The 19,420-nt window shown below is 39.1% G+C and overlaps 2 protein-coding genes across 5 annotated transcripts in view; one reads left to right on the top strand and one right to left on the bottom strand.

Annotated features, from left to right (window-relative positions):
• nfkb2 (nuclear factor of kappa light polypeptide gene enhancer in B-cells 2 (p49/p100)) overlaps positions 1-19,420 on the bottom strand; it is a 43,008-nt gene that overhangs the window by 23,370 nt on the left and 218 nt on the right. For all 3 annotated transcript variants that reach the window (XM_080450199.1, XM_080450200.1, XM_080450201.1), the window contains exon 2: positions 17,160-17,244. In XM_080450199.1, the coding sequence (XP_080306325.1) occupies positions 17,160-17,176 (17 nt within the window). In that variant the 5' untranslated portion in view covers positions 17,177-17,244. The remainder of the gene's footprint in view (positions 1-17,159; positions 17,245-19,420) is intronic.
• LOC308100478 (uncharacterized protein) lies at positions 7,709-13,216 on the top strand. 2 transcript variants are annotated; one of them, XM_080449542.1, is made up of 9 exons: positions 7,709-7,816; positions 7,917-8,003; positions 8,957-9,084; positions 9,491-9,892; positions 9,975-10,185; positions 10,812-11,035; positions 11,141-11,288; positions 11,439-11,548; positions 11,744-13,216. In XM_080449542.1, exons 2-9 carry the CDS (start codon positions 7,973-7,975, stop codon positions 12,053-12,055), a joined length of 1,566 nt encoding a protein of 521 aa, XP_080305668.1. In that variant the 5' UTR covers positions 7,709-7,816; positions 7,917-7,972; the 3' UTR covers positions 12,056-13,216. The 2 variants fall into 2 exon arrangements, with proteins under 2 accessions (XP_080305668.1, XP_080305669.1); XM_080449543.1 differs by having other exon boundaries at positions 7,741-7,816; positions 7,920-8,003.

Raw genomic sequence — 19,420 nt, 5'->3', positions numbered from 1 at the left:
AAGACACTAAAAATTAAACCAATGGTCTTAACCTCTTAAACCCACCATCTTAACCTCTTAAGCCCTATTGTATTTCAAAAGCAGCAATTCTACAAGCTCGTAGATCTGCTATTTTCGGCAAAGAGGTTTGGTGTAGAGGGGGAAAAGGGCAGACTAAGTACAGAGTGGTTTAGGTGGTTAAATGCCTGAAAATAGACATTAACATGAATCCAACGTGCACTGATGATAGTGCTGTCAATCAAGTCTATGAAGCTATCTATGAAATCTATGACAAAGTTTAATCTGCAGCACAATTTTATACAATATGTAGTGGGGGTCCCTGCTTCATCACTCTCTCAGAAATGTGTTGAAGACCACTGACCTACAGTATATTGAAAATAGGGATCAAGCAAGGTTGAAAGGAGTTCAGTTTCACGGAACAAGCGAGACTGATCAAAACAAAAGCAGAACATTGAAATCGTCAGTATGCACTTCTCTATCCGTCATCTCTCATTTCTAGGTGTTTTTTTTATGTGTCAAATCTACTCCTCATGACCCAATACACAGCATGAGAGAACACTTCAGGAAAACCCAGCTCATTCACAGTGGCAGAAGGTATAACTAATCTACTCAAGTACTGTACTTAAAGTACACTTTTGAGGTACTGCACTTCATACTTTACTTGAGTATTTCCAGTTTTTCAATCATTTATACTTCTACTCCACTACATCTTATGAGGAAGATATTGTACTTTTTACCTACTTTGTGGATTTAGATTATTAATACAAAACATACATTACCCACTGAAGCCCTAATTTATACTTCGGCTATTTGAAAATAGCTGATCTGCTATTTTCAAAACAATTTGACACATTTTGACTTTTTATTTTATTTTTACTTTACATTTCGAAGCCATAACTTTTATACTTTTTACTCACGTCAAATTTTAAATACAGGCCTTTTATTTTCATATTGTATGATGCTGCTTCTTTTACTCAAGTAAGAAAAAATCAGAGTACTTTTTCCACCACTGAGAACTCTTCAGGAAAACCCAGCTCATTCAGATAAAACCTCGTTTTTTCTTCAATCATTTGAATCCAGCTCCTGGTTTGAATTGAGGGCACTCCCTGAGGTGGCAGGGGGCTACCCCCGTCCCTGCCCCGTTCTGCCTTCCTGCCTACCTTTGCACCTTTCGTTCTGAACAACAAATCGTCGGGCAGAAACCTTGTATCTCCATATTTCATTTGTTTTTTCGTAAATGAATGAAATGTGCTTTACAAATAAAACTGCCTTGCCTTGCCAAGTAAATTAGTCAAAATAGCCGATCTACATTCTACATCTATTTTCATTATTTCAAAATGTTATTATCTTTAAATAATAAAAAATTAATGGTTTTGGACATACAAGGTTTCCATGTGACAGCAACAAAATACCTGCACCAGTATCTGAACGACACAAACCACAGCCTACACTAGAGACACACATGCCTTGCTCTAGGGAGTGTGGTAACCTGGGGTTTTGACTTTACGATGACGTAGTGACACATAAGTCATCATGTATGGGAACTAGAGTACTGTATAGATTTCTGTGAGCTGCATCTGGTTTGGGTTTCCTAGAAATAGCCTTCGATGCAATAGTTTCTTTTAAGGACTGGACTGCATGTGATGATGAAATGCGTTGTTAGCTTGAAAATCTGTTAGTTTTTTGGGGGGTTTTTTTGGTCGGCAAGCAATACCGTCGTCGTATTGCCCAAAAATAGTTTTGTCAGGGTTCATGTGGTTAAATCATTGTAGTTTTTTTGGTGTCACATTTTCATTGAGTTTAGTGAATAATAATATATTGTGTGTTTTATTATTGTACATAGTGGATGATTGTGCAAAAATGCAAAAAAAAATCTTTTGTTGAGCCACTAGATGACATTTTACTATACTTTACTACAGTAGTTCTAAAAGTGGGGTCTAGGGACCCCCAGGGGTCCTTGAGAGGGTTCCAGGGGGTCCCCAGCAAAATGTGTTAATATAGCATCACAACCAGTTTAACCACTTTTAAAGCTTACGATGAGACACGATGTGAGCTTGTAGATCTGCTATTTTCAAAGAAATCTTGAAAACAAATGGACAAATTTGGAATCTTTTAAAAACATTTTAACAACACAAATCTTGTATGGGGGTCCCTGGCACAAAATAGTTTTCAGATGGTGATCCGTGGCCAAATACATGAATGCCTTATTCTTCATGCAAAATCAATTACAATAGTGCCAAACCTCAAATAAAATATGTACAGTATGTGCCCAACATTTGTCAACACATATAACAAATAAATATATATATATATATATATATATATATATATATAGCCTAAACGATCTATTGCTTGTATGCATATTATAGACATGATGGAAATTCAACCGATTTGTATTTCTTTTCAGATGACGCATTTAGAGCAGAGTTATTAGATCCCTCGGCGTGTTTGCCGTGTGGCCACAGTTTTGCCTATTGGACTTTCATCATGCCAACTCCAATGTTGCGCTATTCATTTATAATATTATTGACCACATCACATGAACGCATGTCTTACCATCTGATGAGGATGGATACAGTATGGATGAAATCTAGCTGTGTCCAGAACAGATCCATTCCCCATTCCGACGTAGTACAGTGATTAATCCAAAAGACGAATTTCCCCTCAGTAATAATAAGCTCTGGGCCCGGACCCTAGGCTCCAATGTAGCCTGACAGCGCATCCCGGGTTCGAGTCCTGATTCCGACGGCCTTTGCTGGGTGTCACTCCCCATCTCTCTCTCCCCGTGTCTACCTACTGTACTATCAATAAAGGCATAAAAAGACCAAAAATGAATCTTAAAGGTAGGGTAAGTGATTTTCTTTGGTTAAAATAAGTGTTAAATAGCTATATATTCTGATAGTACTCATTGCTATAGAGTGAACAGGAGTCTCCAGCTCTTTATAAAACAGAGAATGCATTTTCGTTTCAGTTTCAGTTTCATTTCCAATTTTATCCAATCAGGATAGAGAACTCAATCAGGATATAGATTAAACAAGTGAAATTGGAAGTGATGACACTAAGAAATGAGCAGGCAAAATTGGAACTGGAACACTATAAAAATGAAGCTTAAAAATGGGTACTTTCTCCTGATTGGCTGAGATTTTGACACCTACCGGAAAATGTATTTTCTGTTTGTTAAAGAGCTGGAGACACGGGGAGACTCCTGTTACTGAACAAACACTCTATAGCAATGATATATATAGTGCTTTAACCTTTTAACAATTTTTTTTTTTGTTTTAACCCAAAAATATCACTTACCCTACCTTTAAAAAAAATTATAATAATAATAATCTCTGGTCTATCGGATAGCAGTGTTTCACTTCCAGTATGCCCTGCTGGATTATTTCCAGCATCATCTTTTTACCTCGGTAAAGGTGAGCAATGTTCAGTAGAAAAGGCTTATACAGTATAATATCCTTTCCATGTTTATTAGCCTATTATTTGGTGGTGGGGTTAAATTTCGTAAAATTCATATTCTCCCTAACACATAACACGCGGGGGTGGGCGCACAGATCGGTCAACCAATAGGAGCCCACGGATGTTTTCTACGGAGATTTTGAATGCGCCCCTCTAGACCAGATATCAGACGTGCTGGGGCAGGCTACTCCTACACTAGCCTCGGAAACCCATGCTTTTTTTTTTGTTACAAAAGAAAAAAAGCCTGGGGGAGCCATGCAGGAACGATGGTCTTAGGACCTTGTTATCTCCTAACCAATCAGAGTACAGAGGGGCGTCGCTCTAAATTTGGTGATGTCAGCGTGCTCCGTGCACAGGCCGGGGGGGGGGAGGGGAGGCGGGGACATAGATTGGTGAAGCAATAGGAAGCCCCGCACGAATCCGGGCGGCTGGGTTTGGATCCGCCCTTCAAGACCATCGATTGAGCTCGTTGCCTCAGGCTACTCCTACACTGACTCCCAGTCAGCTTTCCTACTGTCTGTCTCTCCTACACAGTTTGTCTCTCCTACACTGACTCCCAGTCAGCTTTCCTACTGTCTGTCTCTCCTACACTGTTTGTCTCTCCTACACTGATTACCAGTCAGCTTTCCTGTCTGTCTCTCCAACAATATCTGTCTCTCCTACACTGACTCCTAGTCAGCTTTCCTACACTCTGTCTCTCCTACACTGTCTGTCTCTCCTACTGTACACTGACTCCTAGTCAGCTTTACTGTCTGTCTCTCCTACACTGTATCCCAGTCAGCTTTCCCACTGTCTGTCTCTCCTACACGGTCTCCCTCTCATCTTCCCTACTGTCTCCTACTCATTGAGACACAGATTTTTGTCCTTTTAAAGTTTGGAGAGCACACTGGCAAAGTTGGCTACTACTGTACCTCCTACAGTCAACACTTTCATATAATTGAATGTTGAATGTTGAATCTACATAATCTATCCGTATAGCTAATAGCTATGAGCTAAATACAAACTCCACTCCACAACACTGTTGTATCCGTGTGCATCCGTGACAAAATAAATGATACAACAATGTGTATCATTGTACTTGCCGGCGGATATCACATCCAAAAAAGGTCGATGCCTCATTCATACTTTGAGTTGATGCATATGTGAGGTGAAAAATCTACCTTCCAAATAGGAATTACATCACTTTATTCACATTCTCTATGAATGTTCTTTGTGACACAAATCAAATATTCTCAGGTGAATTACTTGCACAGGACATTATATGCCCTCAATGTGTAAGGACCTTTATAATAGACCCATGCAGTGTCACAGGCATGCATTTGATTTGGAGGACTGGTGGGAGACAGGGGTGTCATCTGGGGTCTCACCCCCCTCTACTGCAGTAGACGTTCAAACTTTTCAAGGACCCCCAAAATGAAATATGTTTGACGCAAACCCCTATCTGAACATGTTTTGTGCCAGGGCAGGGACCCCTAGAAGAGAAGTTTTCTTTTTTAAAGCAACATTTTTCAAAGTTTTTCAAACATATTTTATATCTTTCTAATATTTTCAAAAATAGCCAACATATAAATGGATAAAGTGGTTGAAATTAATGATTGTGATGCTATATGTTGTTGAGTGTATCTCAATCTGGTGCCCCATTATAACTAACCCTATCCCTAACCCTAACCCTAACCCTAACCTCACACACTAACCTAACGTTTGTCAGACTATTGGGACGTCGGATTAAAGGGATGTCGGAATTATGAGAGGACCCCTCTCACACTGCAAAAAATCAAAATCTTATGAAGTACATCTGGCTTATTTCTATTCAAAATGCCTCATCACACTTAATATAAGGTACAATCATCTAACCAGTCTTATTTCTGTGAGATATAGGGGCTTGTTTTCATACAGTGTAACTTGAATGTCTTGGTGAGTGATAAAATCTTGAAATTATCTGGTATTGAGTCATGTCTTGGATAAAACAAGCTTTTTTGGCATATCACACATTTTTTAAGGCGTTGTGTTATTTGTAAAAGATGTATCCTCTCATATCAAGACATAGACTTAGTTTATTTCCAGAAAAGACATCTTTATTGGAAAAGTCAGTTTTCTTTCTTCCCCACACAACATTAAGCATGTGCAATGACGTCTGTGAGCTTTCTATTATTATTATTATATCGGCATGTACTTTCTATTATTTAATGTCACATAGTAGTATGGCATATAATCAACAAGATTTCCAGGATCAACAAAAATATTGGCTTGAGCCTGGTAAGGAACTTCTACCTCATACACTAAATACTGATCATTCCACCCAACTGTAGAGAGAGGTTGGCATTCAAAACAATACAATGATGAATTTACAATATAAATGTTTTTCACAAGACCAAACTCTGCATTTTTTTGTTTTGTTGATATTTGAACTGTTTGGTGCTACTATATATGACTATGAATTGAATACCAAGGACCTCAATGGAAACTAGACCGCAAGGACTTTTTTGGACGGACCTTTTAGTCAAAGTATTTTAAATGTAATTGTGCTGTTTTACATTTGTTTGCCTAATACAATATTCAATCAATCAATCAATCAAACCACTGATGACTTTCAAAAAATGGTAACTGGTCATGTGGGCACCAAAACCATCTGGACACTAGGGATAACTGGGCACCAAAACCATCTGGGCCCTCTTAGCTGAGACAGAGATGAGACAGGGACCCCCTTAACTGAGAGAGAGATAAAGCAGGGCCCCCTTAGCTGAGAGAGAGATGAAACAGGGACCCCCTTAGTTGTCCACATGTCCCTAGTGCCCAGTTGACCAGGTGCCCACATGTCCCTAGTGCCCAGATGTCTCCACCCCTAAGTGCCCACTCGTGTAGGTGCCCACATGTCCCTAGTGCCCAGATGGTTTTGGTGCCCAGTTGTCCAGCTGCCCAAATGTCCCTAGTGCCCAGTTGTGAAGGTGCCCACATGTCCTTAGTGCCCACTTGTCCCTAGTGCCCAGTTGCCCAAATGCCCACATGTCCCTAGTGCCCAGTTGCCCAAATGCCCACTTGTCCCTAGTGCCCAGTTGCCCAAATGCCCACATGTCCCTAGTGCTCAGATGGTAACTGGGCACCAAAACCATCTGGGCCCTCTTAGCTGAGACAGAGATGAGACAGGGACCCCCTTAACTGAGAGAGAGAGATAAAGCATGGCCCCCTTAGCTGAGAGAGAGATGAAACAGGGACCCCCTCAGTTGTCCACATGTCCCTAGTGCCCAGTTGACCAGGTGCCCACATGTTCCTAGTGCCCACATGTCCCTAGTGCCCAGATGTCTCCACCCCTAAGTGCCCACTCGTCTAGGTGCCCACATGTCCCTAGTGCCCAGATGGTTTTGGTGCCCAGTTGTCCAGCTGCCCAAATGTCCCTAGTGCCCAGTTGTGAAGGTGCCCACATGTTCTTAGTGCCCACTTGTCCCTAGTGCCCAGTTGCCCAAATGCCCACATGTCCCTAGTGCCCAGTTGTCCAGGTGCCCACAGGTCCCTAGTGCCCACATGTCTCCACCCCTAAGTGCCCACTCGTCCAGGTGCCCACATGTCCCTAGTGCTCAGATGGTTTTGGTGCCCAGTTGTCCCAAAAATATGGTGATATATTATAACTCTATGGGTGCCCTGATGCCCACCTCAGGCCACCTGACTTGTATTCCTTCAACCCTATATACATTTAGGCCATTTGAAAATAGCAGATCTACAAGCTCACAGTGCGGAGCTTGTAGATCTGCTATTTTCAAAAGATTTTGTATACATTTTATACATTTGAAAACTTGTGAAAAGGGAAATTCTGCATAATGAGTACTTTTACTTTGGTACATTAAGTACATTGTTATACCAATACTTTTGTACTTTTACTCAAGTAAATTTTGAATTCCAGACTTTTACTTTTAACAGAGTATATCTTTCTACATTGCAGTATTGATACTTTTACTTAAGTAAAAAAAATTAGTCATTTTTTCCACCACTGCCGGTCCATAATATACCAGACTATGTAGGGTATAGTTATATTTCAGTTATCTTATATTTTCATTTTAATTCCACTGCACAAAATGTAGGGAACAAAAACTAATGTTTACGTACACATATGTTATAAACCCCTCATAAATTAAGAAACTATGCGTTTTAAATTGATTCATGAATGAATTAGTGTCACAAATCCCCCCTCCTTTTGGAAATGGTAGCGACCCATGGGCGGCTCCTTTGACGTCAGTTTCACACACACAGCTGTGCGCTGAGCTTGATTACAGCTCCCAGGTGATGATGAGAACACCGTCTTATTTTTCTGCAACTTTATCAAAGTTTACCAACGAACCTGATTTGAAACCACACGTTATTGCTGGTAAGTTACATGCAACATTAGATTTTACTTTTGAAGTTGATTACATTAACGGTGAATGTTATTTATGTCTGAAATGCATCTGTTTGTTTGTACACACTAGCAGAATGCAGCCAAGAAGCTGGGCTAAGTGGCTAACCAGCTAGCTGCCATAACAACATGGATGACTTCACTGTGTCGACTTTAAGGGGTAATATGCATGCAAATATTTTTAAACATAATGTCAGATACTTGTGAGCTTGTAAATCTGTAATTTTTTGGCATGTCCATCATATTGTACCTATTCTGACGCTTTTAATGAAGTTTGATTTGTTATAGATGTGAGAAATGACCAGTGGTGGAAAAAGTACTACATTTTTTTACTTAAGTAAAAGCAGTGGTGGAAAGTAACTCAAGTACATTTACTCAAGTACTGTATTTAAGCACAATTCTGAGGTATTTTGAAGTACTTTTATTTGGAGTATTTCCAATTTTCAAAACTTTATTTCTACTCCACTACATCCGAGTCAAATGTTATACTTTTACTCTACTACAATTATTTGAGAACTTTAGTTTCAAGTTACTTTGTAAAACATACCAATTCAGACCTAGATGCTTTGGTTATTTGAAAATAGCCAATCTACAAGCTCACATTTGTGACGCGTTGTGAGCTTGTAGATCTGCTATTTTCAAAGGGACATTGTGCATATGCCAAACCCTTTGGATAACTGGAACATGCAGGCTAGTATACAAAAATAATTGTATTTACTCTCATTAACCTGTAATTTTGTCTAGTGACAAAGTTCTAGTTAAACATTATTTTTATATACCTTTTTTGTAGGGCTATTATTTCGAATTTTATATAGATGGTTAGATATAAAGCCACCTATGTGCTTGTTATTGTATTTATGGATGCAGCAGTAACTCAGAGGGTTACAGACCTGTTAACCTGTGTAACTGTGTACAAATGGACCGGTAAGGGTCCATTTGGTTCCTAATTATCAGTCATTTAGCTGACGACCCCCTGGATCAAATCAGTTTAATTAATATTATAAAAACTACTTAATACTTAATAATATTTGCAGCTCCAGTCCCCAGACTCCAGTTGGCCCAGCAACCAGGTGGCAATATTTGATATTGTTTTTTTTACCTATTTTCCTATAGCTGCAAGCATCAGTGAGGCAATGATGCGCACCCTGACTCGTTCAGACTTGCGGGATCTTTTACCAGGCCCAGAAAACTTCTTGAGGAGAAGAGCAGTCTGGAAGTCTTCAGGTCATGTTGATGTCGAGGTCAGTTTCTAACAATAACACAGCATTAAGTAGCAACCTATATAAGTCATGATGGCTTATAGAAGTGTTCAGTTGTTAAATTATTTTTAAATGGACTAACTTTAAGTTAACTTTGTTGCATTGGTACTTGTTTAGGCTGTAACACCATTAGGCATTCTCCAAGCCTACCTTTTATTGATTTATTATACCACAAAACTGTTTATTGTTCTGCTTAACAGAGTAATAATGCAAACCATGATCAACAATTGTTAATTCATTTCTCCAATATCCTCTGGTTCAGATATTCATTGGTGTTCGGTTAGCTGGCGCATTAAACATTCTTGTGCTATGTTGTCAGTGCAGTTTAACAACACAGTAAAAAGGAAATGTTGGTTTTGCCAGTACTTCATAATCTTTTATTTTATAGGAATCTGGCCGAGAAGACTCAGGCGGTTCTACTTCTGCTAACAAGTCACCACTGCCACAGACTTCAACACCTGTTGGAGGATGTCCAGCTGCAAACTACACAACCCCTGAAAAGGTTGTGAAGATATCCATCCCAGGCTACGTATACACAGACAGCAAACTTGAGCACGTCCGAAAACGATACTTTGTGTTGGCGAAGAGGGGTGAAGAGCGGAACTGCGAAATGTCCAAGGACCTCAGATGCCGGCTCATCCGTAACACCATGACCAGTATGATCGCAATCCTGAGGGCAAAGGGGGATGCTGAATCTGACCGATACCCATCACAACCAGAAGTCACAGATATGGCAAAAAGAATAGTCCTGTACTACCCCATGCTGCAGGACCTGAACAATAACACTAGGGTAAGTGAAATGTATCCAGTTCATGACTACAGTGTTGGCATTTTAAGTGGAGTTTAGACTGCTTTACTTTTGTCTTGTGCAGGTCACTGTGTATGGACAGCTATTCAAACGATTGCAGAACCTGAGATCCCCCCAAAAGATCTTTCCAGATGGGAGACCTTCAAAGAAGCACCGCCCGCAGCCGATGATGCCCCGTCTTGAGCAGCCAACTGACACAGAGGAAATCGATTCTTCGAGTGACTCGACCATCATTCTAGACTGCTCCTCAGAGGAGAATACGACCCCAGAAAGAGGTGACCTTCAAATTTATATTTACACATTTACCCGTGTAGGGGTTCATATTTTTGTGATGTTTACAGGTCTAATTAACCCATATCACATTTAAACATTTTGGTTTTCATGATGCACTCGTAAAATAAAGTAGAAGGGTTAGTATTGGCAAATGTGCATTCTGCTTTGACTGTTATTAGAGACCTGAATCATCCAATATCATGTGCAGCAACTACTTTACTTTATAATCACTCATTCATATCAAATGTTATGTATTTATTTTATGTTGTGTTTGCATAACACAACCGTGTCTCTCCAGCTCTTTAATAAACAGAACATACATTTAACAGTTGTGTTGCCAATTTTAGGCAATCAGGAGAGGGTACCCATTTCAGCTAGAATTTTATAGTGTCCTAGTTCACACATTTTGTCTCCTCACTACTTTGTGTCATCAATTCCAATTTCACGTGTTTATCCTTTATGAGTTCTCTCTTCTGATTTGATAAAATTGGTATCCCAAACTGAAAATGCATTTTATGTTTAGTAGAGATGGAGAGACAGGAGAACCCTGTTAATGAACAAACACACTATGATTATTATCAGAATATAGAGCTACTTGACTATAATGATGTATTTTTGTGTCTTCTAGCTAACAAGCCGGCAGACATCGACAGTCCTGATTCCGAGTCCGACAGTCCAGCAACCATGGCCAAGCTCCACAAAACCCTACAGGCAAACCACAAGTCTGTTTCTCAGCTCCAGGATTTGGAATTCAAAGCCAGAAGAGCATTCATCGATTCAGATTCCGTTCGCGATGAGGACAAATACAACAAAATTATAGAGGGATATCCGTGCTTCCATTTCATTGCACATGTAAGTGAATGTTGATAAGGCATAATTCAAAACATCTACCAATGTTTTGCCAATTTCCTCCTAGATGATGCATTCAAACGTGTTTATATATTGAATATTTCATAGGTGATGGAGGAACTTCGCCTCATCCTGGACAAGAATAACATCGACTACATTGATGAACTGAAAGGAAGATGGCACGACTTCTGCCAGAAGCTGCAGTTTTATGGCGTGTCGAAAAAGATGATGAAACCTCCAATGGGAATGACCAAAAGTAAGCACTTGATGTTGGGTGGATATATAACGTTGATGTGCAAGTCTCTATCTCTCTTTTTGTCTTAAATATATATAGAGATATCTATTGTAGATCATTGATTGTGCATTTTTATCTAAGTATAAATGTAATGAATCTTTTCCTCAACAGTTCAACAGGCTCTCATGGTCCTCCGTGCACTGCCATCACTGTTCCCCTCTACGACTGCTGCTCCAAAGAGGCTAGGAGACGCGAGTGAGGCTCTGGTGCATGTCCTGGAGGTGAGCTGTGTACAACATTACAGTATAATATTCACTTGTCAAAAGCAACACAATCTGATGTGTTGAAATAGTTATAGCTGAAGGTCCTGCATATAACTTCATCAGGATTTAGCTGGCTCAGGTTTAACAAATGAAATGATCATTGAAACAAAAGTGCATTACTTGATAGACGGATGTGTGTGTTTTGTGTTAAAGGAAAAAGAAGACCCCAATGTGTACTTGAAGAAGCGTCCTCTATCCTCTCCTGTGCTGATTGTGAGTGAGTCCGGCTTCCTCCTGGCTATAGGAGATGAGCCCATACATACACTCCCAAAATGTGAGGTAGCAGAGGGTGTTTTGTACCTTATGGCCTACTATTATGCCCTACACCTTAGGTACCCCAAGTGTGTAGCCACTCTGCCTTCTGTCATACAAACGGAGGTCCTCATGGACGAAATCCATGAGGGAGACCTCACTCCATCTTACAAGAAATTCATGGCCGATTGGAAAGCTTTCATCGGCCACTAAAGCTTATGGTCAGATGTGGACTGAAGTACCCCCATCCCCATCCTTGCTATAATCCACAGCCTAGATAGTATTCTAGGCTGCAATCCACAGCCTTAAATTCTATGTAGCCTTGTTAGCCGAGCAGTACATGTTCAATACCGAACCGTTTAATTTGAATGTTATTACACTGCACTTTATATTGAGGAATGTGTTATATTAACCAGCTGTTTGTGTTAAAGCAATAACTTTATTTTGAATCTTAAAATATCAGGGTAGAGGAAATATTGGTAGAGGTTTGGATTGTGTAGTTACCTTGCCATGATGCAACTCCAAAGGTAGGCAAGAAATCAAAAATGATTGGTCCATTGCCTCATTGGCTTACATTGTATAGTGAAACAGCTCTCAAAGTCACTCTTTTGGCACGTAAACAAACGCAAACAAAGCTGATTAAGACAAAATGGAACATCATAAAACCCAGTACTGTTTTTTTCCCCTTTTTTTTTATAAAACTATTTTTATGAGGAACAAAACCTGGACTGGATCCGCATCCGGATCTTCAAATAGTAAAATCAAGTGGAAGTTGAAATCTTAAATTTAAAAAGGAAAAACATGGGGTTTGTGATGTTCTATAATGTCTGAATCAGCTGTTTGTGTACGGGCTAAAGGAGAGACTTTGAGAGCTGTTTCACTGTACAATGTAAGTCAATGAGGAGCATATTGATCAATTTCTAATGACTATTTTGGATTTCTTGTCCACCTTGGAGTTGTATCATGCCAAGGCAACCCTACCTTGTGTTCTTGCCCTTTTAGAATGTGAAAATATACAGTAAGCACTTTGTACGTGTTTTGAGGGACATGACATTGGTCATATGTTCAGGTATGACCTCAATGTTATACACATTTGACATGTTCTGCGATTTTCAATATTGTGTGTACATGTATTTATTTTAATTCAGTACACTGTGAGCCAAAAAGTATTGAAAGCATCTAATGCCAGTGCAATATTATTTTATGTTTTCTTTTTTATGTTGTGAATGGCCTCTGTCCAGTCAATGGTTGGAGGGAAGGGTGAATGGTGCTCCAGTCAGACACACTGTATGTATACTGTGAAGTTGCCATGTGATGCTGCACGTACTGTATTTTATATAAGGTATACATAGAAAATAAATTGTATTTCTTTAATGCAAGACTTGTTTTAATTATTTCAGTCTTATTTGAAGTAGGTGATGGGTCTTATATCTAGAACAAAATCACTTTTGTAGAGCTTAGAATAAGATGCATACGCTTGAATTGAAATGAATAGGCTTGCCAAACTGGGTGATGGGTCTTATATCTAGAACAATATCACTTTTGTAGAGCTTAGAATAAGATGCATATGCTTGATTTGAAATTAATAGGCTTGCCAAACAGGACAAAATGTCTTATTATGACACAAAAAGCATTTCCTAATATTAGTAACAATTGTTTAATTTGAGTATTTCCAGCTAACTTCAAGAAATATTTGATCTATTATATAACTTAATATTAGTTAATATAGCTCACAATTAGTTTTTCCTACTAATTCCAAGATGTATTTTTATCTTGAAAGCCCACATATCACATCTTATTTCAAGACATCTTGACAAGCTAAAGTATACTAGTTCCATTGGCAGATTAGATTGCTTATTTCAATCAAAATACACTTGTATTACATTTTTTTTTTCTTATTTTTAGATGGCCATTTTTTGCAGTGCAATCCATGCCCGTATGTGTTTTCTTGTCTGCAACCATACATTCGTTAACCAATTTCAATCCCTATTTTGGGCATGTCATTATAGGCAAACCTTTTCAAACAAAGGTCTTCAAAAAGAGTTTTTTCTTTCCATTCCAGAAATGGAATAAATATAGAATTTGTCACGTGCACTCGTGCAGGTGTGGCTACTGGCTAGTGTTTCCTGTTTTCCTTAGTTACTGTTACCTGTTTCGTCTCGCCTCCCTGTAATTAGCAGTTATCTCCACCTGTGTCCTGTTTATCCCCTATAGCAGTGGTTCTCAACCAGTGGTACCCAGCTAAATGATGGAGAGTTGGTAACCAAATGGACCCTTATATATCTTTAAAGGGACATTTCGCCGATTTTGCATCAAACCCCTATTTTTATCTAGGTCTAGGACCCATAACCATGATCCTGGTGTGTTTTTTATGTTTCATCTGTATGTTTAGATTTGTATCCATATCCTCAGAGTCATTTGACTCATAGTCTCTTTATCTCACCTTATTTCCTGACTACAATGTAGACCACACCCCCACACAGCCTCCCCTCCCCACGAGGAAGGGCAGTGCCCCAAAGCATTATGGTCATTGTAGTAATGCAGCAGTCCAGTCAAACCCCAGTCAAACACACAGACTTCTATATTTTTCTGGCCATAGGGTGCAAATTTCAAATGTTGCTACTGTTATCTACTACAAATATTATTGAGACATTGAGTGACTGTAAGTTCTTCCAGGGGTGAAATGCTCCTTTAACTATTGAGAGAGTAAAATGAAACCAAATGGACCACTACTGGTCCATTTGGTTTCATTTAAGTAACGCTCTCAAGAGTCACTTAATTAAAGAATTGTTATTTTGATCAACGTTTGCCTGTCTCTCTCCTATGGTACCAACATCAATACAGCATGGAGTTGTGGACAAAATCTTATCCAACGACAACAAATTATTTTACGTTTTGGGTCTGAGAGGCTAAATCTCATCAAACGGTGGTCCGTGGCTCAAATGCCGATTATGTAATGGACCTTGATATGAAAAGGTCCACTGCCCTCTATAGCCTATCCCTGCCTATGTTGATTCTCAGTTTACTTCAGTCTAGTTAGCCCATGTCTATTTATACTCCCCTGTGTTTTCAGTTCCTTGCCAGTTTGTCGTTTAAATGTTGCCTCTGCCTGTGAGTTTCTGTTACCAGCATTAGTCCTTGATTCCTTATTTAGGGGGTCCTTGGGGGGGTTCCAGGGGGTCAGTTAAAGCCCAGCAAAAGTAGTTAACATAGCATCACAATCATTTTAGCCACTTCATCCATTTATATGTTGGTTATAAAAAAGGGCAAGATCAGAGATCAGCAGAGATCTTGTACATCTGCTATTTTTGAAAATATTTGAAAAATATTTTAGTTTTTTTATTAAATAATTTAAAAAAACACAAATCTTCTCTTCTGGGGGTCCCTGGCACAAAACATCTTCAGATCGGGGTCTGTGGCAAAATACGTATCAATTTGGCTCGAAACAGTTTGACGACCACTGATTTAGATCTCCTAGTGTTTCCAAGTGTCCTAGTGCCCTCCTTCACCCTCGTGTTCCCTGAGGTCAGAGTCAGACTGCCTTTAGTGTTTTGACTTTGCCCTGTACCTGGACTTGGGTTTTTGCCTGCTCCTTCTGTTTTGGTCGCCAATAAAGACTTAAATTAGAGCTGTCCTGACTCTGCCCCATCCTGCACTCTCCTGACTCACAACGTGACAGAATTAACTTGAATTAATAGACAATCATGATCTTTATTAATGAATGGCTGTCGGGTAATGCAATGCAGTCAGGTTGGCATCAACCCCAAATGGACCCCAATGGAAACAAGCCATAGGCTTTCTTGGGTTTTAAATCCTCTTAGCTGACCTTGTATTGAACTGTACTTTCCTGTGCTTTTTTCTGCAAACTGCTTATAAAGTATTGAATCAATCAATCAAACCTTGGACCACAGTTAAAGTATTCAACTTCTGTTTGGCTTGTTTAAAACAGGCCTGAAAATCCATGTATCAGGAGACAACATACATAATACATAATAATGTACATAATAATGTTTTGTATAGATGACATGTGTTATTGTGTTATATTTATGCTATGTTGATTAATTGAATACATAGGACCACAATGGAAACAAGTCCCCAGGACTTTTTTGTGTTATCATTTAAACCTTTATGTCTGACTGTAGGCCTACCTTGTGCTGTTTACATTTCGGACTAAGAAAGTGTTCAATCAATCAATCAATCAATCAATCAATCAATCAATCAATCAATCAATCAATTGCACACTTCCATATTTAACCACTTATACCCTCTATACTTTGTTGACCCGGGAGGTCCAGGGCTCTATACTAGGTCCGCTAGTACAAGCTTGTAGATCTGTTGTCTTTTGCCTAATTTTCACCACAGAATAAATAAAAAAAACTAAAGTTGAAGTGCTTAAAGTTCACAATGAATGCTTGACTTGAAGTAAAGCACTCATTCTGCACTTGACTTGTTGTGACATCACGTGAAAGGGATCAGATGTTTTCATTGTAATACACACACTGGGGGCATTTAAAATGTAGAGATACGTCATGATAGGTCATGAGAGAACATGAATAAAGTGATGTAATTCCTATTCGGATTCGGAAACCATAGGTCAGTACAATATTCTGATCGGCAGGTCTGTCTTGCCTCTGAGCAAGGCAGCATCAAGCGGAGTTGCTTTGCTCTCCTGGCCGCCCTCAGAGGTGTGAATGAGTGTGTGACTGTGTGGAGGAGGGTCAATACAGCTGTTTCTCCTATATGTCCTTCAACACAGTGAGATTAAAAGTTCTTCTGATACAAAATTCCAACAAATTCAACATGACGTTGCTGTCGGGCAAAAACCACTGATCTCCATACTTTTTGTGTTTATTCATAAATTAACGCCCTACTTGATCATACTAGAGCGTCACATAAAAGCATCAAATGTAGCAGATCGACAAGCTCAAAACGCGTCGCTTGCAGATCTGCTACTTTTGATGCTTTTGTGTGACGCTGAAGTATGATCCAGTAGGGCGTTAATTTACGAAAAGTTAGAACATGGAGATAAGAGGTTTCTGCCCGACAACAACGATCTGTTCTACCGGCTGCTTTTAATCTTGTTCACCTGACATCCCAGGTCTTAATTAGACCCCAATAAAATCCCTAAACAAACATTCTGTGGAAACAGCGCAGGGACATTGACGCACACGCACGCACTCACATGCAAACACGCACGCACGCACGCACGCATGCACGCACGCACGAACGCACGCACCCACATACACCATACGTGACGCATTTAAGTCTATAGGGGGGTTAAATGACTTGGGGGAGGTATAAAGAGTAATTGTGGTACCTTAGAGCTCCAGCCATGATGGTCTGTCGACCATAGGTGATGATGATGATGATGATGATGATGATGACAAAGCAGTCTCAGCTTCCTGCAACATAAGGAAAAAATGTTTCAAGTCGCAGCAGGTGTTTTTTTTTCTCCCTGGGGATGTCCAACCAGAATGACGTGTGTGCATGTATATGTGTGCATGTGTGTCAGTCTATCTTTAAGTCTCTCTGCATGTGTGTACGTAATTGGTAAATGCATGCGCATGTGTGTGTGTGTGTGTGTGTGTGTGTGTGTGTGTGTGTGTGTGTGTGTGTGTGTGTGTGTGTGTGTGTGTGTGTGTGTGTGTGTGTGTGTGTGTGTGTGTGTGTGTGTGTGGTTGGTAAGCCTGTGTGCGTGTGCCTGGTGTAGTTATTATCTATCTGTATATAGAAACAGACACATGGGAATTTCCAGTCTGTTGATGATCATTTGGGGACAATCCTTGATTTCCCCTTTGCCGTATAAACAAGCCACTATAGTGCCAAAGCATCACATGCTCCAATCAGCCCTCAGTCCAAACACACAGCATTTAATACACTGCTAACAAACGAGGGTTATGTGCATTTTACCCAAAATATATCAAAACCAAAATTTTGAACCAATAACCAACTTAAAGCGGCACAATGTACTTTTTTAAATGAATTAAATGTAATATTGGCCAATCTGTATAGTAGAGTATGTTAATACAAGAGTATGTTTGGTCTCCCTGCTCTTCTATTGAGACATTTAGATCGTGTCAAAGGTCATGTCTCACCTAGACACAGGATCTGACACAAATTTTGTCCCGACAGTCAAGATTCAATTTAAAATCCGGGGCAGAAGAGGAAAGTTACATAGTGCAGCTATAATTGTGCTCTTGTAGGTTAATCGAGAAGCAGGGTTTTCATATATTTTCTTTTAAAGCTGCACTATGTAACTCTCCTCTGCTACCCCAGATATGAACACCGTTTCCTCCGCAAGTGCTGACATGTTTTACCATTGAGCTATTAGAGCCTGCCTGCTTTCAGGGGATACATTGAATCTTGACCATCAGGTCAAAATTCGTGTCAGATCCTGACACTTATTTTGACACTTATAATGTATTAATATACTCTACCATACAGATTGCACAAAATAAAAATGTTTTTATAAAAAAAGAGTTACATAGTGCCACTTTAATTTCTTATATCACTGAATCAACACAAAATAATTACAGTAGTTTTTTTTATAATCGACAAAACCGATTAGTCTGATTAACCACTTAGGCCCTGTATTATACTTAATGGTGTACAGAAATAGTGAAATCGTACATTAATCGTTATCGAGGCAAAAGATTACGTCATATGGCCCAGCCCTGTAACAAACAATCAAACTTCAGACACATACAGTAAGTAGTAAGTCATAAGTCAGTCATTAGGCCTATACTACTCACTAACTTTACCATTCTACGACTACATTATTACATTTATCGGCATTATTAATATTATTGATTGATAAATCACAATGCATCACATAGTGAACTTGTAGATTGGCTATTTTAGCTATTTTGGAATATTTTTGTAAAGCTTAAAGTAGGTTATGTAATTAAAACCAGGAAAGACACTTATCACTTAACAATATTACAATATCCAAAATCCAAGGCGATATCTATAATCTCATATCACTATTGATAGAATATTTATAGCCCAGCCCATTACATATTGTATATAATTATCTTGAATCTGAAATCAGAGTAACCCAAAATGTCCTGTTTCTCTTCTACAGTTGCTAAATCAGGGGGAAAACTCATTTAATAGGCTACAATATTAAACAAAATTAATGACTGATTAAAAAAATTAAAAAAGATATCCCATTCTTGCATAGAATGCATAGGCCTACTAATTGGAATAAAGAGAGCAAAAGGTAAAAAAATAAAAAGTTATGCAATATTGTTATAACGCTAACGCCTATAACGTTACACTACAAGAATAAGCTATTGCACAACTACAACACTATTGTTTAACTATAATGTCACACTGCATTAGGATATTGCACAACTTTGCACTAATAATACGATGCAATAGGACGTTGCATCGATCGTAGCAAAGCTAACCACAGCTTTTACTTTTAAAAGGACATTGTTGAGGTGATCATCACTATTATAGGCCTACTTTGTTTTATCAATACAATGTTCTCTTCGATCTATTGGATAATTATTTGTTCAAAAGGCAACGATGCATCTCTTTCGTTGCTATAAATTGTTTTAACAAACGTCTCAC

The sequence above is a fragment of the Gymnoscopelus braueri genome (assembly GCF_963280865.1).
Source record: "Gymnoscopelus braueri genome assembly, chromosome: 14".
NCBI classification, from domain to species: Eukaryota; Metazoa; Chordata; class Actinopteri; order Myctophiformes; family Myctophidae; genus Gymnoscopelus; species Gymnoscopelus braueri.
Note: the sequence above shows the minus strand (reverse complement) of the source record. Positions and strands in the feature narration are given on the sequence as shown.